Source organism: Bombyx mori, chromosome 11 (genome assembly GCF_030269925.1).
Source record: "Bombyx mori chromosome 11, ASM3026992v2".
NCBI lineage: Eukaryota > Metazoa > Arthropoda > Insecta > Lepidoptera > Bombycidae > Bombyx > Bombyx mori.
In genome coordinates this window covers 7,951,598-7,979,002 of record NC_085117.1, presented here as the reverse complement: position 1 = coordinate 7,979,002, position 27,405 = coordinate 7,951,598, and the positions used below count along the sequence as shown (strand labels likewise).

General features: G+C 37.1%; 1 protein-coding gene across 2 annotated transcripts in view; it reads right to left on the bottom strand.

Moving 5' to 3' along the window:
* The window catches only part of LOC101743328 (zinc finger protein 774), a 67,259-nt gene extending 42,991 nt beyond the window's left edge, over window positions 1-24,268 (bottom strand). For both annotated transcript variants that reach the window (XM_021351494.3, XM_012695089.4), the window contains exon 1: window positions 23,690-24,268. In XM_021351494.3, the coding sequence (XP_021207169.1) occupies window positions 23,690-23,774 (85 nt within the window). In that variant the 5' untranslated portion in view covers window positions 23,775-24,268. The remainder of the gene's footprint in view (window positions 1-23,689) is intronic.
* Between the last annotated feature and the right edge of the window lie 3,137 nt (window positions 24,269-27,405).

Sequence of the window (27,405 nt, the reverse complement as noted above, 5' to 3'; positions counted from 1 at the left end):
AAGGAGGGGTAACAAAGAAAATTCGTTTGTTTGTGTATAATATTGTTTTTAAAATATTAAAAAAAAAAAGTTAAATACGTTAATGGATAATCATGGACGAATCACGCACGGTCTTGTGGTCAGAAACTGGCATTTCGGCTGGATACAGGACTCTGATATGTATACTGAAATACTGATTGACTCGGTGGCGCATTAGTTAGCGGCTTGACTGTTGTACTGAGGGTCGTGGGTTCGATTCCCGCAACGGGCAAACATTGTGTGATGAACAGGTTTGTTTGCTCTTTTTCTATATATATGTATTATGTATTTAAGCATATATAAGTATGTTTATCAGCCTCTGGTATCCGTAACACAGGGAATTCTAAATTGAGGCTGTATGAGCAGGCGTGATTTTTCCCAGTTATTCTTATTTATTATATGAGTATACCCTTCAAATATATAAAATGATATGGAGTATTTCAGAATGAATAAAGAATTAAAGACTTAATTGTGTTTTCTGTGGTATATTAAAAAAACAACATTTAAAGCCCTTAATCTCTTTTAAATTTATTATTAAAAATTAAACAGTAAAGAGTATTAATAAATTATGAAAAATTGAGCTCTCTTTTTACCCAATGACAGACGTAACTTCGTGACACGAATGACACTAAAGAGAAATTCTTTTTAAAAACTAAAAAGTTTTAAATAATAAAGGTTGTTTTTTACATATACAGCAAAGAACAAGAAAATAAACAATCTTGCTCAGCACGCGAATGTGTTAGGTGCCGGAATTGAACCCACCCCGCTTGGCTCAGCATTCAAGGGCGCTACTGTGCCACCCAGTCAGTCATTAAGTATGTATTTAAAATTGTAAGTATTCTAGTTTTTGCTTATACTTTTTTTATCACTCTATCAGAGCAGACAGACCATTCACAGCCCACTTAACGTTAAGCGGATATGAGATTTTTTTTTAGAAGCTACAGACGGTATATTATTACAAAAAAATAAGTTTATAGTATTTATTTTAATCGAAATATCGAAAACAAAAGAAAATAAAAAAAATTACATTAAATAAATCTATGTCTTCAGGTATTTATGATTATGGTCGAATTTCGATTATCAGCTGAGCAACACTCTGACGTGACGTCACTCACATCACTCGTAATACAATACAAGCATTAATTTCACAAGCATAAAATAAGTCAACAACAAAACTTAAAGATAAAGCAAAAAAAAAAACAAATTTCGAACAACACAATCTTTTTTTTTTCGACAAGACGAACGCATCAATTACGTGAAGCCAAGGACTCCGACCTTTGTTGTGTAACATTTTTCACTGAAGAAGGCAAACGGACGAGGTAAACGCACTGCCAAGTGCAATGTACTTGTTAGCCAATTGTCCTTCTTCAGAGATTTTTACACATTCATATTTTACATTACGGTTACATATTATGTTGTGAGTTTGCATAATTTAGTATTGTGAATCCTCATTCATAAATAAAAGATGATAATAATGCCGCTGAGTGCTTGGTGAACTAAAAGAGAACACTAATAATTGACTCAGAGGTGCAATGAAGTACTCCGTGGAATTGTTTGAGATGATACCATCATGTCGTTTTTACCATCGCATCGCCCGTCACCGGAGTCGAGTTCATCCATACTACCTGGAACCACTGCGGTCATCCACAGTGCGTTTCCAGAGATCTTTTTTGCCACGTCTCATCCGGCTTTGGAATGAGTTCCCCTCCATGGTGTTTCCCGAGCGCTATAACATATCCTTCTTCAAACGTGGTAAGTACTTAACGGTAGGCAGCGGCTTGGCTCTGCCCTTGGCATTGCTGAAGTCCATGGGCGACGGTAATCACTCACCATCAGGTGGGCCGTATGCTCGTCTACCTACAAAGCCAATAAAAAAACAACAAAAAAGTAGTTTGTGCCTTTGACTATTGCGCCAAGGGTCATGGACTCAATTCCAACATGGGGTAAACATTGTGTGACGAACATGTTTGTTTGCTCTTTGTCTGTATGTTTACCATTTATATGTATATGTGTACCCTAAAGACCTATAAACATGCTTATATGTGTACATATATGTACATATATGTACACATATAAGCAACTATATAGGTCTTTACAGTCCATAACCCAGGGAATTATAATTTGGGGCTGGATGATTTGTTCCCAGTTATTTTACTATTTACTTATTAGTACGTATAAGTACTTATTTATTTAAAGTAAAGTAAACACTGAAGAGAAAAATAATGTTAGTAGTTAAGAACGATTACATCTTACAAAGTATAATCGAGTTTACTTTTTGGTTGGGCGTGTTGTGTTAACATTTAAAGGTAGATACCGTCATGACGGTTTGATGGGTGGGACTTTAGCTATCCAATACTCCGGCCTCATGCCCCAAATGGGTAGCGGCATTCTTAATGAGACACGTTGGTCCTTTCGAGATCAAGTCAAAATTTACGAGGCATTTTCAGTTATACAAACACTTCATTGGTATTTAATTAAAATGAAAGAAAGTTTATTAACAAAATTTTTAGTTGTTCTTTTTTTTTTGTTACAAATTTTGGGGTTTTAGTTACAGCGATTTTATAAGAAGAGCGGGTAGCGGGCTGTCGTGAAGTGTCTGTTCGACGCGTCTTATTGTAACATTACAGAACTCTAAAACATATTCTAATGAGATATCTTGTAGAAGATCTTCTACTCATTCTTAAATAAACAATAATCGGCAGCGAGTAGAAATACAGTTATTTCCTAATATTTGGGAACAAATCATACAAGGTCATCCGGCACCAAGTCACGACTCCCTGTGTTCTGGGTAGCAGAGACCGACATATAAATGTGTTTGTCACACAATGTACACAATATACATAATTAATTATACACGTTTAAATTTATACACATACATATAACACTCCGAGAAAGAGCAATCAAACCTGTGTGCTTAGTGCGAGTTTTCTAACGTTCTCGATAGCGTAAAAGTTAACTCAAATTTGTATGAATTTGAGACGTTTGCCTACGTTTGCCGCTAAGGGCGCTGTTCCAACTTCATAAAAAATTGAGTTAACTTTTACGCTAACGAGGACGTTAAAAAACTCGCACCAAGCACATTGTTGATCACACGAATGTTTGCCCGATGAGGAAATCGAATCCATGACCTTTGGCGCAACAGCTATCGACGCTAGATACTGCACCAACGAATCAGCTGAAAAGTATAGCAATAGAAAAATAAATGAAAAAGGCTTGTCCTGTCTGTTCCCACAGCTGCGCATATTAGTAACCATTATCCTATTTCACGCTAGAATTGGGTAGCGTGAAATAGGATAACGCTCACATTAGAACCGCGCCTCGCCTAGACAAGCGTGCAAAGCGATTCACGCGACATCACGTGCCGCAAACTAAATAATGTTCTGACACAAACCATAGACAAGCGTCTATAGTTTATTTATGACTTATTCGGCTTAAGGTTTATGTCTTTTGGCACGTCATCGGATTTCATTTTAAAACATTTTTAAAAGCTTTTTTATCGTTACTGATACCGATCATCACGGTTATGTTAAAGGCATAGTGAAGTTATTGTCAAAGATAGGTTAATTTTGATAAGTAAAATGTGAAAAATATAACTAAATTAGCATTGTTTGAAACAAAATGCCAAACCAAAGCAATCCCATCTATCTTGTGTTATATATGTGTAATATCTTCGAGTTTGTACCTTTTATTTCTCCTACCTATGCTGATAGCCCTGGGAGACTATTTAAGCTTCGCCTTGACGTCTACGTGAGCTCACGGGGTTCAAACTGGGAGTTTTGCTAACACTGGCCCTAGCAAGAGCAGTGCTTTGCAGAGTCTACCACCGGATCGGCGCGACTCACTGAGAAGATCTCGCCAGAAACTCAGTGTGCTGTGTCTATGGGTTAATATATTTGTCGAGCCCTTTGTCGGAAGCGAGGTTCGACGGGTTCGACGAGGACGGTGACCGGTGCTTGTTGTACCTAAAAGCACCGTTAATGGATCGGGAGTATCCGTAATGACGTGGTGAACAAGATTAATTTTAAAGGCACAGAAATAAGTTCTGATAATATTTGATTTAAGTAATAATAGATCACTTCTAGAAAGTATACATTTTAGAAGGCATGTTTTTTTTAAATCACTAATAGCTCGTAGGCCGCCGTAGCGTCTACGGTCGTAGACCTGTAGAACATGAGCCTACAATATCGGCGTAGCAACTGTAGGTCGGAGGGTAATGAACTGCGATTGACAACTTTGACGAACTATTTACTCGAATAGAAATTTAACTTAAGATCTAAATAAATCTGCACAGCTTTTAGTATTAATGAGCATTTAAAATGTCTTTAACATTAGACTATTTATTAACTCGCCAATGCTTCAAGGAAATCTTAATGAGATAGAGACATGGTAGACAATATTCTTATTGGAATTGTGTTGTGCTACATTTTTTATTCTTATTTTTTTATTGCTTAAATGGATGGACGAGCTCACCATCCATCTGGTGTTAATTGTTTACCGGAGTTCATAAGCATCTACCACGTAAATGCCGCCACCCACCTTGTGATATGAGCTCTAAGGTCTCAGTATAGTTACAACGGATGCCCCACCCTTCAAACCGGAACTCATTACTGTTTCAAGGCAGAAATAGGCAGGGTACTTACCTGTGCGGATTTATAAGACGTCCTACCACCATTATCACGGTAGATTTGGTGTCGGATGCTGGTATACGATTCATTTTTAAATCCTATAAATTCCAATGTAATTTACTAAAATTATTTTATTATCCTCTTAACGCCCTTGAAATTTAAAAATGATTGGGCGTGAAAACTCGTCTATTCAGCTACAAATTGAGACAAGCGAACTCAAAACAGAGGGTCATAGATAAAGGGTTGATCTATTTGTCTAAGCGATGTCCGACATATGCGCGATGGTCGCTGCTCACCCACATTAGACATGGCGTGTTGAATACAGTAAATCGTATAGTGGCTTCAATTAAAATATTCGTAGGGTCATTTAGAGTACAAATATTTCCCAAAATATGTTAATGTATCGGTTTTTGGGGTTAATGTAATGTGATATTAAGGATCTCAGGCGAGAGAACATCATTTGGCCTTATTATAGAGTTTTTATGTATTTGTTATGTCAGTATGGCTAATGCCATCTGTCGTTAAATAGCAAAAACGGATATCGAAACAACTGGAACATCTCTTGAATGTTCTAGAACGATTTTTGAATATTTTAGAACATTCCTTCAGTGTTCCAATTGTATCGGGAATGTTATCGACATACACAAGATCGGTCTAGATCATTTCTTGAATGTTCTAATTTTATCGGGAATGCTCTGAAAAATGTATTAAGACATAATCGAAGCCACTATCAAACTTTGGCTTTGGCGATATTGCGAGGGTTCTATTCGAAGTGAAACTACGAATGGATCGCTTCGAGATATCGAATTGTATATTATTATTTATGTTATTACTTATTATTATTTAATTTTAGGTTATTAGATTGCAGCTAGATAACGAAGTGCTTCCCCAGAAATTTTATAAGTTGTGTTACTCTCTAATTCAAAAACTACCAGTCAACCTACAGTATGATCTATTAGTACATACATAAAATAACGCAGTTAATATAGCAAATGTATCCCGCGTTGTCCGGATCACACAATTTGCCACGATAAAAAGTACTCTATTAAATGCGGCTATAAGATATATTTATTATCAATTTTCATCAAAAACGATTTCGCCTGACAAACCTTCAACATTTAAACATTGCAGCTGGAATATCGCCCAATCCGAGGCTTGAAGTCAATGACAATAAATGTGCAAAAAAAAAGTTGTTTAGTCGTGGTGGTAGGACGTCTTATGAGTCCGTACAGGTAGGAACCACCACCCTGCCTATTTCTGCCGTGAAGCAGTAATGCGTTTCGATATGAAGGGTGGGGTAGTCGTTGTATTGTAAAAACGGAGACCTTAGAACTCATATAACGAATAAAAATAAAAAGCAATAGCTTAATTATGTTCATTTAGCATTTAAACAATTACGTTTTATATATTACACGTATTGAAATAGTGACAGTAATTATGGCCAGTAGAACTGTTTATTTACGCCTAATTAAATAAATTATAAGTTTGATAAATAAAATGAAACATTAAATGTTTTTTAATATGGCAACACATTCAACATTCAGGAATTTATTTATTATATTTAAACAAAACAAAAAAAAAAAGTATAAACACAGTTTTTCAATTTGCAATTCCCCGAAAAAGGGGAAACTTTGTTTGGTTAATGTTTACGTTTGATATTCGAAAATGAAGGGGGTTGCACACTGACACGAGAATCGTGCGTACGCCTCGTAGGGTTGCCGGCTCAAGGTCGGAAAGTTCAAGGGCTCGTAACCCTGACACAGGTGGACGCTATTATTCTCTAAATCTCCTGGTTGCTAAGCTTTATTTATCTTTTTGTCTTATGAACTTTAGGCTAATTGTAGTCTAGCGCAAAGTAGGATCATTTGTGTGTTGATAGTTTGGGTTATGAGTTATGATAGGTATGAATATTGAATATTAAAAAAAAAAAAAAAATTAGCAAATATTGTAATCTCTATGACATAAATCTTAAAAGAGGTTAATATGTTATACAGGTGACATAAATGTTAATTTGAATATTGAAACATTAGAAGAAGGAACATTAGAAATTTGAAAAACATTTTGGAATATTGAAATATAAAAAAACATAAAAACTGGTGAAGCAATAGCTTTAAATGTTGTTACTCTTTATAGAGCAACTCAGTTTCTGCCATAGTTTTACTGGGCTAAACTTTATTTTGATGTGGATAAAATAATCTATACTAATATATAAATCTACAGTAGTTTTTACGGATGTTCCGTTATAACTACTGAACCATGCATCCAATTGACTTGAAACTTGGTATCCATGTAAAAAATACATGTACTTAATGAATAAGCTAATATTTATATGAGTGTTGGACTCCCTAATAATGATGACAATAAATAATAATGTTAATTTTAAATGCCCAGGGAAGCGGGCGAGTATGGCTAGTAAGTACATTATATAATTATAGAACTTATCAATGACCAATGCTCACAAATTTAGAGGTCGCAAGTAACACAGCAACGAAGTGGTTCCAGTTAGGCGTAGTTCACATCGAAATACTCTTTCTTCAGTTTTTATCAGTAGTCTACATAAAATTGCCAGTCGTATAGATAATGAGCACCCAGACAAAGAACAAGCTGTTGATGTTCATCACACAATATTTGCCCGATGCGGGAATCGAATCTACGACACTCAGCGCGACAGCCATGGCTGCTAACTACCACAGTCAGTCCAAGAGAGATTAAACCGTAAAAATAGGTTCAGTTAACCTTTTTTCATTTATTCGATGATTTTTCTAACAAGTTTGTAGTACACAATCGCGTCGTTTAATCTCTACTAATAAATATAAAGGTTTGTGTGTTTGTGAATGTTTTTTACTCACGCAAATACAGCCGGACGTAATTTCAAAGATGACTTATAGGTTTGTCTAATAGAATACTCCTATGAGGATATACCATAGGAAGTGAGAAGGAACTGCTAAAATAAATGCAACAGTCTTTTTTTAATGCTTTTATAGGCAGACGAGCATATAGTCCACCTGATGGTAAGTAGTTACCGTCGCTCATGGACGTCAGCAATGCCAGGGGCAGAGCCAAGCCGCTGCCTACCATTAAGTACTCTCCACAAACCTCGTTTGAAGAAGGACATGTCATAGCGCTCGGGAAACAGCGTGGAGGGAAGTTCATTCCAAAGCCAGATGGTACGTGACAGAAAAGATCTTTGGAAACGCACTATCGATGAACGCAGCGTTTCTATATAATATGGATGAATTCTGCTCCGATGGCGGGAGGTGTGATGATAAAAACGAGATGAGAGGATCATCTCGAATAATTCCTCAGAGCTCTTCGCTCATTTGTGATATTAGGTACCAACACATCTACAAACCGACTGATAGCTTACGGAGCGGAGAGCAATATAAGCAACTCCCTATCCGGGTAAAATGCAACAAGGATGCAACCATGGAGCGTGCCTAACAAAACAACAGAAATACAACGCAGTAAGATATTCGTGGCCTTAAATTATTATTCTGGTTGTTAAAACTACACTTTTAACCCAAAAATTTATAAAAAAGAAAAAACAGCGAGCGAACAATTTTGTTTAATCATTTTTTTTTTTTTTTTTTTTTATCCATCCTCCTTTTACGGCTATTACTAATAAAGAGTTGTAAGTCCATATTACTAGTTGAATGAATGTAACCAGATTTGAAGATTTTTACATTAAACACTGGTACTCCTCAAACGGGTTTGCAGTGTCTTTGTACGTAATTTTTTTATTATTATCAACTGTTATTGTCAGTGTTTAAATAAAAAAAAACGCTTAGGTACCAGTTCAGATAAATGTAATCTAGAGCGGTTTACAAAAGTATGTTAATTGCAAAAGAAAATTAAATCGATAATGAAAAGTTTTCATGAATACTCTAGAATAATAACCATGCTAATGGTTCAATGAAAAGCGAAAACGGTTAATAATCGTGAATGTTTACAAGCGCGTAGTGCGTGCGTCTACATGCTTTGTCGCGATAAAAACGCGATTAGCTGTGTAATTGAGCGAGTTTCGATCGCGATACAGTCGCTCACGTGTCGTAAGATCATGTGGATTTAGCTTTACCAACATTTTTGAATATCAACGATGTTACACACACACACACGTAGGCAGCGGCTTGGCTCTGCCCCTGGCATTGCTGAAGTCCATGGGCGACGGTAACCACTCACCATCAGGTCGGCCGTATGCTCGTCTGCCTACAAGGGCAATAAAAAAAAAAAAACACACACACACACACACACACACAGCCTACTGATATCAGAAGTTTGTTGAAGACGGATGTTAGTTATTCTTTCACTTAAAAATTACACGACAGATTTTGATGAAACTTGACAAATTTAATAGTTTAATATTACTAACATTCAACGTGTAACAGATATCGACGAGTAGCATAAAGTAAATAATGGGTTTCATACAATTAGCGACTGGTACAACGGGCTGGAGTGCCTAGGGCGAATCTAGAATAACCCCTCGAGGCTATAAAATAGGTAGGAAAAAAGGGGTGGAGTGTTTGCCAGTGTTTAAGTGAAGCTAAATGCTTACATTAGAGGCCTCCCCTTTTCCATATTCCAAATTATAAATTCATAATCATCATTCTCCAGCCCTTCTCCTAGTCATCTGGGGTCGGCGCAACATGTTTTGTCCTTCCATACTCCACTATCATATACCATTTCTTCACTCACTCCCCTCTTACACATATCGTCTTTCACGCAATCATTTCTTCTTAGGTCTACCTCTTCCTCTAAAGCCTATATATAGCCTAATACATAATGTTGCATATTTACAAAAAATTATACTGATAATTTTTCTTTTTTTGTATTTCATGTTTCCCATTGTTTATTTTTTGGTGTATAATAAAGAATACTTTCTCTTTCTCTCTCTCCCTCTAAATCTTGCTAAAAAGTCCATTATTAGCTTTAATCCCACTGAATACTGGTGGTAAGACATCTTGTGAGTCCGCGCGGGTAGGTACCACCACCCCGCCTATTTCTGCCGTGAAGCAGTAATGCGTTTCGGTTTGAAGGGTGGGGCAGCCGTTGTAACTAAACTCGAGACCTTAGAACTTATATCTCAAGGTGGGTGGCGCATTTGCGTTATGGATGTCTATGTGCTCTAGTAACCACTTAACACCAGGTGGGCTGTGAGCTCGTCTACCCATCTAAGCAATAAAAAAAAAAAGAATTAGTGCAGCGGTATTTCAATTGGCTAAATTTACGAGCCGCCTTACGAATAACGCCTCAAGGTATTCGGGAAACAAGCTGCAGATAATACCACTAATGACGAGGAAGTGTTAGCTAGAGCCGGCGAACCTGCATGTCCTAATCGCAGTTTACTGACTTTTATAATCAAGCACGTTTTCTATCACGCGCGCCGTGTTTACAAACACGAGCTGAGACACGTCCGGTGCGATTGGGTTTTGTTATTGAACTATTTTACCACTATTACCAAGATTAATTGCGTGTTTACGACCGAAGGCGACTTTAAAATTATGAATTGTTAATAATTCAGTTGATTGGTAAATGAGATTGTTAATTGGACGCTTTATCGGCACGGTGAGGGAAAGAAGCTTGTTTTTTATTATATTTGATTGCTTAGATTGGTCGACTAGCTCACAGCGCACCTGGTGTTAAGTGGTTACTGGAGTCAATAGAGATCTACAACGTAAATGCGCCACCCACCTTGAGATATAAGTTCTAAGGTCTCAAGTATAGTTACAACGGCTGCCCCACCCTACAAACCGAAACGCATTACTGCTTCACTAACAGTCGTTTAAAGAGTTGATTTTGAGGTCGTAGTAAGATATCTTAGGATAGCGGTCGATGGTGCAGCTTTAAAGAGATACTTCTCGAAGTTTAAGATTACGACTTGCCGATATGAAGGATGCTACGATTGTTGCTGGATCTTTCTCTAGTTACAAAATTTTTCACAGACCTGGCGCACTGCTAATCTCACTATACGGGATGTGTCTTCCGTCATCTGTGCCGACACGACGATAAGCCGTTAGTTAGCCTAAGCTCAACTGAAAGCTTTATAAAAATAAAATAATACCTCGTCTCTTCAAGCCCGCGAATTCCGTTCGTTCATTATAAAAATCTATTCATTATAATACATTACTGGTGGTAGGACCTCTTGTGAGTCCGCGCGAGTAGGTACCACCACCCTGCCTATTTCTGCCGTGAAGCAGTGATGCGTTTCGGTTTGAAGGGTGGGGCAGCCGTTGTAACCATACTGAGACCTTAGAACTTATATCTCCAGGTGGGTGGCGCAATTACGTTATATATGTCTATGGGCTCCAGTAACCACTTAACACCAGGTGAGCTGTGATCTCCTCCACCCATCTAAGCAATGAATAAATAAATGTCGCGTAATATAAAGGCGTATTAAAATATAAAATCATGTTTATATTTGTCAAATCACGAACACCCTGTGTTTTGTAGAGAATCTGGTCGTCAGGTTTGAGCCTCGTGAGCTCACCTACTTATTAGGTTACGCTGATATAGCCTCTCAAGGCGAGAAAAAAAGAGAATCTGTCACTTTAACAAGTTGACTGCGTTATGCGGTTTAAAACGACCCATGCGCGACTGTCCTCTGATGCGGCAGTCATACCCTCGTTCTTTCGCTCGAAACAGGAGGCGACTATGTCCAGATTTCTATGGGCATGAGTCATTTTCAAAAACGGTCCTTTATGAAGCTTATCATGTCTCATGCGCACTGTAAAGAAGTCCAATCTTGACTCGAAGAGACCTCACATACACTGAATGGAGGTCTTACAAAAATGGTCTGCCATCAACGTGTTAAAAAAAACAAAAAAAAACAAAAGACCATGGAAAATTGAAACTGCAGTGATCCAAATTTGAGCCGGACAAGTAATCTCACAGCTTGTTACCAATCGTAAAAGCAGCACGCCGATAACAGTAAATGAGTGGAGCACCAAATATCTTGTAAATAGCGTTAAGAACATAATTATAGAGACCCGTACCGTTATTTATCACCGCGCTTCGGTGATTTTACAAGTATCAAACTCGGAACGGATTAGTCGAGATATAGTTTTATTATTTTATTTTCTTATTAAGGTGGACAAGCTCACAGCCCACCTAGTGTTAAGTGGTTACTGGAGCCCTACATCTACAACGTAAATGCGCCACCGACCTTGAGATATAAGTTCTAAGGTCTCAAGTATAGTTACATTGGCTGCCCCGCCCTTCAAACCGAAACGCCTTACTGCTTCACGGCAGAAATAGGCAGGGTGGTGGTACCTACCCCTGCGCACTCACAAGAGGTCCTACAGGTAAATGGTTCGCTTTTTTAGGCAGAGTATGAAGTTAATGTTAGGAATTTTGTGAGCCCGCATCGCTAACTTAGTATCTAATTTTTTTTGCACTTCTAGGCAGAAGAGCGTACGGCCCACCTGATGGTGAGTGGTTACCGTTGCCCGTTGCGCCGCGTAGGGCACCGGTGACCTATATGGAACGTGAAGTTATAACAGGCATCTAAGCACACGGACAGCATACACTCGTATTTCTTCCACGATAAGAACATATAATTAAGTTAATGATTATTTTATTAGAACGAGCTATACCGCTACCGCTAATGTATCAGCTAGTCGATCTCTCGCTAATAGAAAAAGTCAGACAGAATCACAAATAAAAAGTGGTGGATAATAAATGCGTAACAACCGTGACAATTCTGGTCCCGGGCAGGGCGATTACCGGCTGATTACCATCACACCGTAAACACGACGGTTCGATGCTCGCCATGATCGATTTGACCACTGATCACCAATTTCATCGGGCCGCCAGCCCTTTCTTTTAATCTAAATTGTAGAACAGGAAACTAATTGACTGTGTCCAAATTAAGGGTATTAAGAAGTGATTTGAATTCATTAAGTCAGTAAATCTTAAATAATAATAGTCTGGCTATCATCGGAAGCTAGATAATAAAAATAATTGGGCACAATTTGCACACGGTTAACCGGGCCCAAACTAGGAATCCCTGTGCTATAGGAAGCAGACACGGATATATATACTTAGATACATTTAACCATATACATCTTCTTCTCGTCCTTATCCCATATTACATGGGATCAGTTCAAGCATTTCCTCTTACCATGCTGCAGAGGAATTTGGCATAGGTTTTACGACTGGCTACCTGCCTGATTGCTTTTAATTATGTACATACATATATGGATATTACACACCCAGACAAAGAGCAAATAAACCCGTTCATCTCATCAATGTTCGCTCGATGTGGGAATCGAACCCACGACTCTCAGCTCAGCCGTCAGGGGTTTTAACTACTGGACTACCGAGTGAGTTAAACTGATTGATTCTACGAAGTTCTGTACTGATCTTCGATCATCTGTCTGTAGTACTTCTTTATTTTCTTACTTCAAACAAATTCCTATCCAACCTAAGCCGTGCCATTTCTTACCAGGGTCACTGTATTCTCTCAGGGTTGTCAGTACTTAGTTATGCCACCGGAAGTCAGGTTTGATTGCAGCATGTATCGATGTAGTACTGATTCCATCCCGAGGAATTTCGTTAAGAAGAAATCGCTGGATAGTAAATGATGGTAACGTTACTACGCACGGGTAATAAGACAGGTGGAAAACATTGGTGGGGTTTGGTATGAACAGAAACTTGCTTAGAATCGCAAAGAACAGAGTAAAGAGCAGACTTCCAAAGAAGAAGTAACATCGTGACTAATCCAAATAGAAGACAAAGATCAAGTTTTTTCCGAGCTAGGCTTAATTTGTTTTGTCACAAATTATGTTCTATTATTGAATAGAGAATTAGAGAAAGTGATTGTGGGTACTTGGGTAGTTGGGTAGGTCACAAATATTGAACTGATGATCATAGATAGACTTGCAGAGTACTAGAACTGTCATCTCGAACTAGATTTAGTTCGATGGATCAGAGCTATTAGTGAAAAGTACAAGCAAGCGTATTAAATGGCCGAAGATCGAAGAAGAGCAGTTAATATCTGCTCACATAATAATAACAAAAGTATTTCCTTCTATTAACACTGAAGAACACAGCTTACATTATCTACACGTTTTTGGAGTTTACTCCTTTAGAATCGATTTACATATATAGGCCCGGGGTATGAAAATTATGGGGACCAAAATCGTACTAGCATGTCACACGAAATGCGTTATGCGCCTGATTGGCTCCTGATTGCGTGATGCGTGCGCGCGCCAATCAGGAGCCAACGCGCGGCCGCGTTATCGCAGGTGACGCCGGGCTGCTGCGCCGGCAGTCCGCCACAAAGCCTCGTACTGATCGCGCGTTTCTCTCATTATTGTATTTTCATATATTTGTTAGTCGTTTGTTTTGTGTCTCGTTAATTTGTTAATAATCTGTAGTGTATCGTGTTGTCGTAATATAGAACTATTTCTCGTATTGTTTCGTTTAATTTTTTATATCCAGTAAACTCCAGTCGTGCGTCGGAGCGGACACACACACTTTTTTTTTTTTTTTTTTTTTTTTTATTTTTTTTTTTCTTAGATGGATGGACGGGCTCACAGCCCACCTGGTGTTAAGTGGTACTGGAGCCCATAGACATCTACAACGTAAATGCGCCACCCACCTCGAAGACCTTATTGATAATATCGTGTTTGTAATGAAATCGCTGTGGCCTAAAGGATTAAATAGCCGATGCATTCGTATCGAGCGATGCAACTTCTCTCGTGTTCGAAGCCCGCAGGCAGATATCAATTTTTCTAATGAAACACTTAATACTCGTTCACGAATGGCTACTGAGATGAAGAACAATATTGCGCAATAAAAATCAAGCCCGCAAAAATTATTATTCGCGTGACTACTACACGAACTCATAACTCAAGGTGGCCAAAGGAATTCACGCATTTACGGGATAAAATTAATAATTCCGGAATCTAATTATTAATGCGACGCGTTGATTTTTTCGGGACAAAAAAAAATTTAGATAAATTAATAAGTTCGGTTGTTGAGCGATTGCTTTCTAAACGCCCCAGCGTTATTGGATGTAGTGATAATGATGATCTAGTTCTGTCTATTGTATGCGAGTGGTACAGAGTGAGTCAGTGCCTAGCGGTGATCAGGCAGTTTTTGCCCTAAATGTAATTGAGCATGAGGTGTTTCGGGTTGCCAGCTTTATGGACCGGTTGAATTCCGACGGGTTTTTACGGAAAAATCTTGGACTCTGTCGCATAATAAGAAAGCTGTGATTGAGTGAGATTTTTAAAATGCAAGAGATCTTAATGTTTTCGTTTCTGTTATATTTTTGTAATGTTCATTTAAATTTTTAAATTTAAGTTTTCCTTAACTATAATATAATATAAATTAATATAAATAGGAAAACAGATTACTCATTTCGTTCCTTTTTATTTTATTTGAAGACTGGCAACATTCACGCTGGACGCACCCGCAATGACTTGGAAAAAATAGTTTTTTTGTGATTTCTAGAGTCGAGCCACTGACTAAATGTATTATACGATCGAAATAAACTAAGTGAAGTTTGAAAAGAAAAGTTATTCGTATAGAAACCATCAAACTATTGTTCCATGTTTTAAGTATTTATCTCAAAAAACAAAAAGTAATCGTGGATTTTTTACAGTTTACGATTTTCAACATTTCTTTCAATGATTTAATAGTCGCGTAGCACTCGAGGCCTACTTGATGGTAAGTGGTTACTGTCGCGCATGGTCACAGGTAACACCAGGGCACAGCCATAATGCTGCTCACCGCTGAGGACACCTCGCAAACCTCGTTTGAAAATGGACATAACAGAGCGTGGTAGAGGCCTTTCCAGAATTACTCATTGGAATATTTCAAAGTTTTAATAGCCAGAAGCGGCTGGCATATACCATAATATACCCAAAATATGTATAACAAAGCTCTGATTTAAATTTCAAATTACATGTTTTTGTTTTTGTTTTGACGGTATAGTATAGGATAGCGACGTCTACGGGAGCTCCTCTTCTTGTAAATAAACATTACAGTTGTTGTAAGTCCGTAATTTCAATTAGGGGAATTCAAATAAAATGTTAGATCTAATAGTATTCTTGTGTTCAATGATTTATATTTTAAATCGCAAAATAAAAGAATTGTGTCATTTTTACGTCAACTTAAATAATATATGATTACTTGGCTAGTCGCTGTGTTTAATCTTTCTGTTCTCTTTCAGCCCGCAGAGGTCCACTATTGAACATAGGTCGCTCCCAAGCCTCGCTACAAAGAGTTCGACGTGCAACTTAACCCGTGCATCAGCCCGCTGAGTTTCTCGCCGGATCTTCTGAGCGGGTCGCGATTCCGATTCGGTAGTAGATTCATTCGCGAAGCAGCTACTCTTGAGTTGTTAAGTTCGGAGGCGCTCGGGTAGCTGTTAGCAAATCCCACCTCTCCTGGCTGAGCCTTGCTCGCCCACCTGTCCCGGTGAAAGTGAAAAGGCCTCCGGGCCACCAGTAATACTTCAATCTTAAAAAAAAGCTTCGCTACAACGATCAGTCTTATGGACTCTGTATCCAATGGATTCCCGCGACCTTCAATAGGTCATCGGGCCACCTTGTGAGAAGTAAGTGGTTAGCAACAATGAATAAATACAGAAGAAAAAAAATTCGTTCCATCGTGTTTCGCAAAAATTGCGTGGCAATATTAACACTAACACCTATCCGGTTGCTATTAATAGTGGTTAAATATTATTAAAGCGTTAAAAATAGAGTAGTAGTGAATATGTTGTAGTGGTTAATATGGGCACTTGTGTGTTCGACTATTCGACCTTGAACTTTAAAGTTAAGATGCACCGCATTTGCATACCGACGTCCGCGCAGTGCCGCCGAGCGATAATCGCAGCAGAAACTGGTTTCCGAAGTGATACCCGTCTTTAGTACCGTCCACAACAAACTTAGATCGTTTTTGTTTTGATAGGATTTGTTATTAGCGTTGATTGTTCATTTCTGTTGTTTTCGTTGGAAAAGCTATTTTATACGGTTCTTAACTTGTTTGTATTCGACTGTATTTTATTTTTCACAATCTTTTCTAGGTGAGCTGGTTTCGGTGATTATTTCTTTGAAAGCATCATTTGAAAGCTTCTTATTTGGTGCCATTCTATCGAAATCTGAACACTAGTTTTCGAGTTATTCTTAATAATGCTTTTCATTAATATCGGCTACCTTGATGAGTTTTTCATTAAATATTTTTTAGGTTGTTTTTTTTTTCTTCTTTTAATGTTTTGTTTTATTCAATGAGGTATCTGTATTCGTCAAGATTAATTGATTATTTTCCTGTAAAATAAAGTATTGCGTTGTGCATTTTTAGATCGCTCTAAATGAGCAGACAGGCTCACTGTCCAGCTGATCCAAATTCCCCCATATACCTTGATACATAAAGTTGAAGTCAGTCAGTCTTTGAAACTGGGATGGTTAATATTTTATTATTGCATATATGCTGTGCTAATCCGTGAGGATTCATATAATTTTTCGATTTTTGAAGCAGCCTTCAGTAGTCTAGTTAAGTTTGTTTGGTCCCCAAAAATATTCATATTGATGGTGGAAATGATGCGTACAGTTCGATGTCATCATACCCAATTCTGCCGTGAGGAAATCGGGCTTAAAGTGGAAGGACACGAAGTTTTATCGATGCAATTAAAATTCCGATTTCGTGTTTAATGATTTCGTGGGTGATGTCCAAGAACCGAAAGTAGACCGTCAGACCCGAATTCACGCAAATTAAAAACATGAGATTTTTTTGTGCACCGTACTATCCCGCAGATCTTGTAAGATTATTGTGTCTCTCCACGTTAAAGATCATTAAATGAATATCAAAATATATCGATGCACATTATACATTCAATAGTTAACTTAACATTTGAATCTCGCTTATTTGGACTGTCCGCTTTTCCAGTCTGCAGCTTACGTAAGGATTGATGATACAATTTCTAGAAACATGATTTAATGTATGTATTATTTAAAAATTGTATTTTATTTGAAATGATCTCTCTCATTAGCTTGACCTGAGTATCTTTGAGAAGAAATTATTCAATGCATTATTCACCTTTGCACAGGTATGTAGGACTATAGTTTATTTATATTTTGGCTTAGTAACTAATCATGATTTTAAGGATATAAAATTCTAGTTCTATTCATTCACTATCGTGTTCCATATTGTATTTTATCGCGTCAGGAGTGTATCTATTGTTATTGTTATCAATAACTTCTCTCAACGGTTCCTTCAGAGCTGTTCAATCAAATATAAGTTCATCAATGACTTGTTTCTTTTGAGGACCTGCATGTGATCAACCGTAGCCATTTTTCGTCTAACAGAATTGTTGTCGCCACTATCGGCCTTTGAGATGTGAGGTTGTATGCTCAAGCGTAATTACAATAAAAACACTGCTTTGCCCTTAGCTTATCTTAGCTAAACTAGTGTTCGAAATTCGGCTATAATTGCTGATGTTACAAGATCTAGTATTACTTTTTGTATTGTCATTTTCTTTTAGGTATTGACATTGTTTTTTCCAAAGGTCTTAAAAATAACTATACGAGTGTATATGATATTTTAACTATTTCTTTACTTGATAATCTCATCACTTGGTGGTATGTTCATTAATATTTTAGTATGTAATTAGGTTATTATCGCCACCTATCCGCGAACATTGGAACTTCTGAATTTCAAAAATAAAAAATAGTTTCCTAAATGGAAAAGGTATTTCCCTAGAAAATAGAGTACGTATGACGGGTGATGTCCTTTTACAGTTTGAACCTTATACGATAAAAATTACATAAATTTGACATTATTACGAATATTGTTGTAAAATAGTCGTCATTTGTTTAAAAGTTTAAAAGTACAGAACGAAAAACAAATGCAAGTCACTATTAGTTACCCCCGCGACTGTGCCGCGTAAGCTCAAGTTTGTACTTGGAAATGCATCTTACATTACTCCTGTCACATTATCATAGCGCGATTCAGACGGCTATTGTCGCCATCTATCGAGTTCTTATGTAAACATATCTATGTAGGTATGTTGTTTCTTTAAACTTTAATTATTTTATATTGAATGAACAAATTGTGATAAATTTTTTTTTGTTAAGAACTAAATATCTAACTAGTACATACAACTCAAAGGAAAATTATTGAAACTTATCGACTGAATGTTGGATGTAGTACACATTTTATATTTCTACGTATACAGTTTTAGTATATTTAACAAAAATACTGCGACATGTTTTTGCATGGATAATCTTTTCATATTTTTAAGTAACTACACATTAGGCAGACCAAGGACCTCTATCCTCTTGTCGACGTATGATTTTTTTCCATACGGTGTATTTGGCAAAGAGCTCTATGTCACTTCTTTTCTTTTTTTTTCCCCTACCCATGCTGATGGCCTTGAGAGGCCATATCAGCTTTACCCTAGCGTGTAGATGAACTCGCGGGGAGGCTCTCAAACCGGAAGTATTGCTAACACTGACCCTAGCAAGAACAGTGTTTCGCATAATTTACCACCTGATCGGAAACGCGAGCCACTGAGAAGATCCGGCGAGAAACTCAGTGGGCTATATGCCTTTGCTGTTGACGGTCATCCAATTATACGGTTCGGAAGGTTTTGGTAACAGATGATCTTCTCATTTGGTCGCAATTCCGATCCGGTGGTAGATTCTGCGAAACACTGCTCCTGCTGGGGCTAGTGTTACCAAATTCTTTTAGTTTGAGCCCGTAAGCTACCGGTCCGGTCGTAGCTGCAATAGCCTCTTACTAGCGAATAGGTAGGGAAAAAAGGTAACAGATTGCTAGTGACGTTTCAATGTGTCACTTATGTTTATATATTTATCTTCTAATAAATAAGAACGAACTAATTCATTTGATTGTGATTAATTGTGATCAAGATTTGTTAAATTAGTTTTAGTTGCATTAAAAGTCTTCCCATAATATATGTATGTAGCTATAATAATTATTCTGGACGTGTTTGTTACTTGACTCCCTAAGTCGTTGGACTGTTTTTGATGTTTTTTTAATTTTCGAGACGGTCTCTGGTTAGTTTATATTACTTTAGATTATACCCGATGGATGGCGCTGCAGTTAGTTTTAGTGTTTTCTCAGATTTTAATCACAATTCCTGGCTTATAATGAAAATTGGAATTGGAAGACGGCGTATGTATCGCCGTTTTGAGATTCTGAGTGATCTTGTATATGTATTTAGCGCAGGACATACACCGTTAGCTTTTTTTATTATAAGGTAGAGCATTTTTCGTTGCGATTCGATTTAGAGACCAAGAACGTTAATTTTAACTTTTAATCGTACGTTTAAGAACGTTTTAATACTGTATAAACTATTATATGTATATGTGTTTTCTACACTACCTTTGGTTGACTGATAGGGGGTAGATAATGCCTTAAGTCCGGCGGCATTGAGTCCACCAATGTAAATTTTACATGAAGTGTAAAAAATAAATAAATAAACGTTATACAATAATGACCTTTTTTTTGATGTTTTTGGGAAATTGCGTTTGCCTTCTTGTTGTACTGTCTGACAGAACTCTGTGTAAGACAAAACCTTGCGACTAACATTACATTTTCTCGCCTTTAATGTGGTCTTCTACGATTTCTTTTCGGAACGATGCTCCTTATGGAACGATGCGGAGGGGTACCCTAACCGGAAAAAAAACGTCCGTAACGTAAGATTTTTATTAGTAATGCACACAGTGTACGACTTAACTTTGTAATAACGTACAAAAAATAATATATTTTATTTATTATAATATATTTTTATAAATCATTGTGCATAAAATAAAGTTGATAGCTTTGTAAAGTAGTTTTATTTATTTTTATCAATAAAAAAATCATAATAAAAAATGTATACCCGAATAATTATTGTCTTTATACCTCGAATAGAACTTCAAATTAATATTTTTATAATAAGGAACTTCGTTCCTATCCGGTGTCCCACGATACCACACATCTTTTTATCTATCTTAAGCAACTTCTTCATGATTCGAGATCCTCAATTCCGACTATGGTATTTTTCAGTCAATGTCACTGAGTTTTGTCTCTAATTTTCCATAAACTACTTAGATAATAACGCAGTGCTGTAGTTTGTTATTGGTTTTTTCACAAAAATCTCCTAACTCCTCTCCATTAACGATCAATTGTGCATTGTTAATTAATACGAAGTTGGCTTTTTATTTCTAACAAGCTGACCCGGCAGACTTCGTAGTGCCTCAATCGATAAATAAAAGACCTACACTTTTGTATAAAATAAACTTAAAACAAACAAAAGGAATCCGTCCGACGGGGGACGACACATCAAAGGAAAAACAAAATTATTATTTTTATTTAATTCCGAGCATTTTCATATTTATTTAACTTTTAAACCTTCTCTGGACTTCCACAAACAGTTCAGGACCAAAATGAGCCAAATCGGTCCAGCCGTTCTCGAGTTTTAGCGAGACTAACGAACAGCAATTCATTTTTATATATATAGATTATCGTCAAACAGAATTAATCAGTTAAGTTATGTGTATAGATAAACGTGATGCAGCAATTAAACATTTAAATAAGGATTCGTTTAAATTTTCAAACCGATTTGCATAATCTTACATTAGAATAATAAAACACATTATTCTTCCGGCGATTTCATGCTGCTGTTCGAATGAATTAAATTATTTAATATATAATATTAAGTAACAATATATTTTTTTAAAACAAATTATAAGGAACTGGAAATAAATTTTACTGGTGGTAGGACCTCTTGTGAGTCCGCACGGGTAGGTAGGTAGGTAGGTAGGCGCCGTGAAGCAGTAATGCGTTTCGGTTTGAAGGGTGGGGCAGCCGTTGTAACTATACTTGAGACTTTAGAACTTATCTCAAGGTGGGTGGCGCATTTACGTTGTAGATTTCTATGGGCTCCAGTAACCACTTAACACCAGGTGGGCTGTGAGCTCGTCCATCCATCTAAGCAACAAATAAAAAAAAAACACGCACGGCCCCAAATTAGGATTGCCCGGGTACTAGAGACTGATTTATTATACGTACGTCTACGATATACATACGTTTAAATGTATATATATAATAAATACTCAGATAAAAAGCAAACAAACCTGTTCATCATGCGAAAGTTTTGCTTGACGCGGGAATCGAACCCACGAACCTCGGCGCAAGAGTTAGTGGTTCTAACAACTGCACCACGGAGACAGTCAAATAATGGAATGACGAATTTGATACTAGGGGATGTATTATTCTGTAGTCACGTGGACGGCGTATGTGGAATGTGTCCATTCAAAATGCTGTTAGCAATTTAATGCTTGAAAACTTCTTTATTACGCTTAAAGTATAATACCCATAAAACGCGAATATTGGAATTGGACATCCCTATTTTACTTAGACTTTATTCAGTTGCAGTTTTGTAACTTTTCTCGTGACTTACTAGGGTTGCCACGCTTTTTGAGATTTACATAGACTACTAATGGTCCGATGTACTGCGTTTAAGGACGGCGAGACGTATTGCTACTCTTTTAATGATGTGTTAAGTAGCGGCCTTAGTGTTTGAGTTTATCATGACGGCGATTTTTTGGCAATGGGCTTGCGATCCTCCAGCGATTTTCTAACATTCAAAATAGAAGTGCTGATGTGAGGCAAGCAGGCGGCTGATCGTAATGCTCATTATCAGAATGGCTTTTCCATTCAGAAGAAAAACGTTTTCGAAAATTTTCAACATTTCCTCTCATAGTTTTGAACTTTAAATAATTTACACTGAAATTAGATGTGCAAATTTTTTTCCGGTCTGTTAGTAATATTTATTTTAATTAATCTGTACAAAGTTTTGGCTTTCTTGATTTGACATTAAAATAATCCGTTTCCATAATTATATTGCTGAAGATACAATTAGAAAGGCAGTAAATAAGTTATTTAAAATAAGTATAATACTCGTGTGTAGTTTGATTGACCATTTTTTTATTTAAGTTGCATTGGTATACTGCTGTTATTCCTTCTCTTAAAATACTCTATTGAAACATTATACCTAATGAAACTCCCACATTAAGACGAAGCTGACAATATCTGTCAATATTAATTCTCAACGAGGTTTAGCACCGTGGCACAGGCAAAGGTGTACTTACATTAAGCAAAGTTCAAGTTTGGAAACACAATATTTTGCTTCTTGTAGTGCGATAGTCAGATAAAAGTAATTGATTAATCGAATATTAAAAACCCATTTTTTTAATATGCGAGAATCAATTACTTATAATACTAATAACTAATAGATAAAGTGTCAGAAAAATTTGTAGATTTAAAAATATTAACTTGTTTCTTTCTACATTTGTTAATACTTATTTATATTTTTTTGAACATAAAAAACTGTCTAGACAACTTTTTTAATCTATTTTTGTAAAATGCTATGTAATAAAAAAAATATTTTAAAATTATTAGCTTTTAAAGTGAGCCGGCGACAGTTTTTCGAATGCTTTAAAATAAAGGTCGTTATATTTTTATAATCTAATATATAAAATTCTCGTGTCACAATGTTCGTTCCCATACTCCTCCGAAGCCGCTTGACCGATTCTCATGAAATTTTTTATGCATATTCAGTAAGCCTGAGAATCGGCTACTATCTATTTTTTATACCCCTAAGTGATTAGGGTTGTCCACCCCTAACATATTTTTTTTTATTTGGACTTTTTTTTTGTTATAATGAGGTATTATGTGGTTGAATGAGGTTTTGTTATTTTTATTATATATTCCCTCATCATTCACAGCACTACATACCTCTTTCACTCATTTACCACATCCTTACACACTTACAATAAGTTACTTTTATTTTCTACACTAGAAATTCCCTAGAAATCTTATATATGGCAAAACAATGTTTGCCGGGTCAGCTAGTATTTTTATAATATGAACACTCTTTTTCAACCTAGATTCCTTTTAGATTCGTTTTTTTTTTAATAATAACATTTCTACGAACATCGAAACTTATCATCATAGTTTGCTATGTATTCTTTCAATTTAAACATAACTTATAAGTTTTTTTTTAATGTTGTATTATTAATTTGAGTATTACTTACCAGTGTGACAATAGTCTTCCAAGTAATGCCGGGCCGCCCGTTGTACTATCGAATAGTAAAGACTGACAGAAGAAGCAAGCGCCATCTTCTCTAATCTTCACACTCTGTTCTCCGTATCTCGTGCAGTTAGTTAAAGATTCAAACAGAACATAACGCGCGCGCGAATCGAAATTAACGAAAAACAACAAAAGAAAACAGTTTTTTGTTTGCTATAAAAATTAGAATGTAAACAAAAACTGATCTAGTTTGAACTGCGTCTAGTTGCGGTTTAGTTTAATCAATCAACGAATACTTTTCTTTATTTCGTTTGAATCGATTTTTTTTTAAGTTTTATCGAAATATTATTTATCTTTTTTTATTGTTGCATCGAAAATTTTATTTTTCACGTTCCCTCTCATTTTTATAAATGGATTATTATAATTTTTTGGTTTCTCGTAAAAAATTGTCCGACGTTTTTTTTTTTTGTTTCACAATTTCCACATCCCGCGCCGTTCAACTACCGCGGTCCAAAGTGTACGCGCGAAACGAAACACGTAATGTAAAATAATATGAAAGGTTGGGATGCGGCTGGCGCGCGCCGCTCCTGCAACAAGACTGAGGATCGTACGCGTTTTTTTGCTTCCCTGCCACGCGGAGGATGGGACTGAAATAAGTTCGAACCGATTTCTTTTGGTATTGCATCGGATTATTGTTTTAAACGATGCTTAATGTAATTCAAATTAAAATAAAAACTAGGTTTTGCACGAAAATGTTCTCCTTGAAAATTTTATAGATTACCAAATAAAGTTAAACTCTTTTTGATTCTAACGAAATGCTCATTTAACGTATTTTAAAGCTCTACATCAATAAAATAAATGATGGAAATTCAATGGGATTGAAAAATGAGAATTCTAATTAGATTCAGATTGGCGTCAAACATAAACAAATATGGCGTCCGTGAGAAAACGCGGGAAAATAAGTTTCCCGCCGAGACAGTACACTCGAGACGAGACATGCGTACGTAACGCAATGTTTACGTGCGCTTTTTTGTATACTCGAGCCACGAGCTCTTTTTACTTTATTCATACTTTTTTAACGTTTACCTCCTTGAGAATTTGAAGATTGCCATAACATCCTTTTTTTTTTTTCAGAAGGCGCGCGTGGCAACTGTTTGTGTTGTATCGTTTTTTTTTCTTTTCTTTTTCGGAAGGTTTGTCGTTTTTTATGTATGTTATCAAAGCTATTTTTAGTCATTAGAAAATTATCGATGCTGACAGGTCGAGCTCGCTAGACGCATGTTTGTATCTAATTATGCAGAATTTATTCGTTAGATTCTGTCGAGAATTATAACGGGACGGCATCCAGACAGACTAATTAGTTTGATCGTCCGATATAATTTAAAATGTATGCAAATTAATTCATAACTTAATGCAAGTGTCGAATGTTTTTATTTAAATTATAAAAATTTGCACTCGTACGATTTCGATTTTCGTGATCTTCACAGTTACGTCACAACGTTAACATAATTAAAGGAGACGACGCAATTATGACGAAACCCTTTTAAAAACGATTCGCGTAAAAATAAAGAAAAAATGAGAAAAATGTTCATCAACGCGACACGACACCCCCGCAGCCCCCGCTTGTTCCCTCTCCCCTCTCGCCTCCGCTCCGGGCGGCGGGTGGCAAGTGAGACAGACACAGACTCCCATATACCCCTCTCTGTCGTTGCATCTCGCACCAAGTTTCATACGAAAACTACCCGCGGCGCGCATCCCTTCGCCAACCATAAAACGACTTAACTCCAATAGGGCATTAAGCAATAACAATCCCTCCGAACGTACGCTAAATACAAATTTGGAATAACGGAGCTGAGGATATGTATGTAAATAAAAATAACAGCCTAAAGTTTCGGAGTCTTGCAACTGTGAGTCACAAATACATGAGCGCGAAGCTAAGTTTAGTTCGTGTTGGCACACGATGCACTCACCACTACACGCGCGACTTCCTTGTGTCGAGCTATGTGTGCGAGCGGCGCCCCTGTGTGAGTGCAAAAGTTCGTACACAAGTTTTCGGACGACTTTCTTTGTGTCCGTGATTTTTTTCGCGCCGCACGTACAGCTGTGTGCGTGAGCGAGTGTGATTTTTTCAAGTTTTTAAACACGCACACCATCGTATATCCTGTTTGTATTGATACGCCTGTGTGCGCGGACGTTCTTTGTGCTCGGGGATTCTAAAAAAATGTCGTATTGGATCGCAGCGCTAATGAATGATAGATAAGATTGTGTCGTGTTCTTCTGCATACATAGCATTCGATTTGAATTTCGACTGTGCTCACGGATTGTATTTGAATTTCCTTCTTCCAATTATCGTTTTTAGGATAATTGCATTAAGGTTTATTACCTTTTGCATTATTATTATGTGCATAAAAATAAAGTTAACAAGTTTACAAGTCACTATGCTTCTCCTGAGCAGATACACTGTCATAAGATTCTATGTTTTATTTTAACTCACCTGAGTAGGCAACACGAAGCAGCTACACGTTCCGTTCCGAAGAGTGAGGTAACCGTTAGATAATTCAATTGAGACTCGACCTCATGCCTCAAGTCAAGTCGGGGCATTAATATTACTATAGGCTTACAACTTAACCCATTCACAGGTTTCGGAATACGCACTAGTAATTGAAGTCATAGCCTAAAAGATGAGACACTTGGAGTATTAACATCGAGTGATGCCACAGGGCCGGTGTTCGAATCCCGCAGGCATATACTATTTTTTCGAATGAATTACGTATTTAATACACGTCCACACATCCGGTAATACTTAATTACTAAACAATTGAGAAGTAGATCTCAAGCCTCAAGGTGAGTAGCAGCATTTTTTTTTGTTGCTGAGATGGGTAGATGAGCTCACAGCCCACCTGGTGTTAAGTGGTTACTGGAGTCCATAGACATCTACGACGTCAATGCGCCACCCACCTTGAGATATAAGTTCTAAGGTCTCAAGTATAGTTACAACGGCTATCCCACCCTTTAAACCGAAACACATTACTGCTTCACCGGCACAAATAGGCAGGGTGGTGGTACCTACCCGTGCGGACTCACAAGAGGTCCTACCACCAGTAAGGTGTAAGTTGTTATGTCTATGGGCTCCGGTAACCTCTGAAAGCCTAACACACCATGAGCTTCTTCTGCCCATATGCGCAATAATAATAAATGTAAATTTCCTTTGAATTAATTTATGTATATATATGCAAGTTTTTAGTTTCGCTTTCGTTTTTTTTTTTTTTTTTTTTTATTGCCTTTGTAGGCAGACGAGCGTACGGCCCACCTGATGGTAAGTGGTTACCGTCGCCCATGGACTTCAGCAATGCCAGGAGCAGAGCCAAGCCGCTGCCTACTGCAAATTTCGTGATCGTGATTTAAGTAAAAAGCTTTTCCCGAAGAAAAAAAGCACATTACACGATCGTTCGACACATCAGAACTCGGTAAGGAAAGCCACTCACAATAATGATATGCATTAGACGGTCTACGTATTAATCTATGTCATTAAGGGAAGCGAGATGGAGGATTAAAAAAAAAAAAACTTCAAAGAAATGGAGGTCAGTAACTGGACCGCGATCACGGTAGCTCAGTACCGAGTGCGGGTGGGTGATAATTTGGATCGAGACGATTCTGTTTTACCTGATTACGGTCGAATTAAACGTTTTTTATTTCCTTTTTTTTATGGCTTAGATTTGC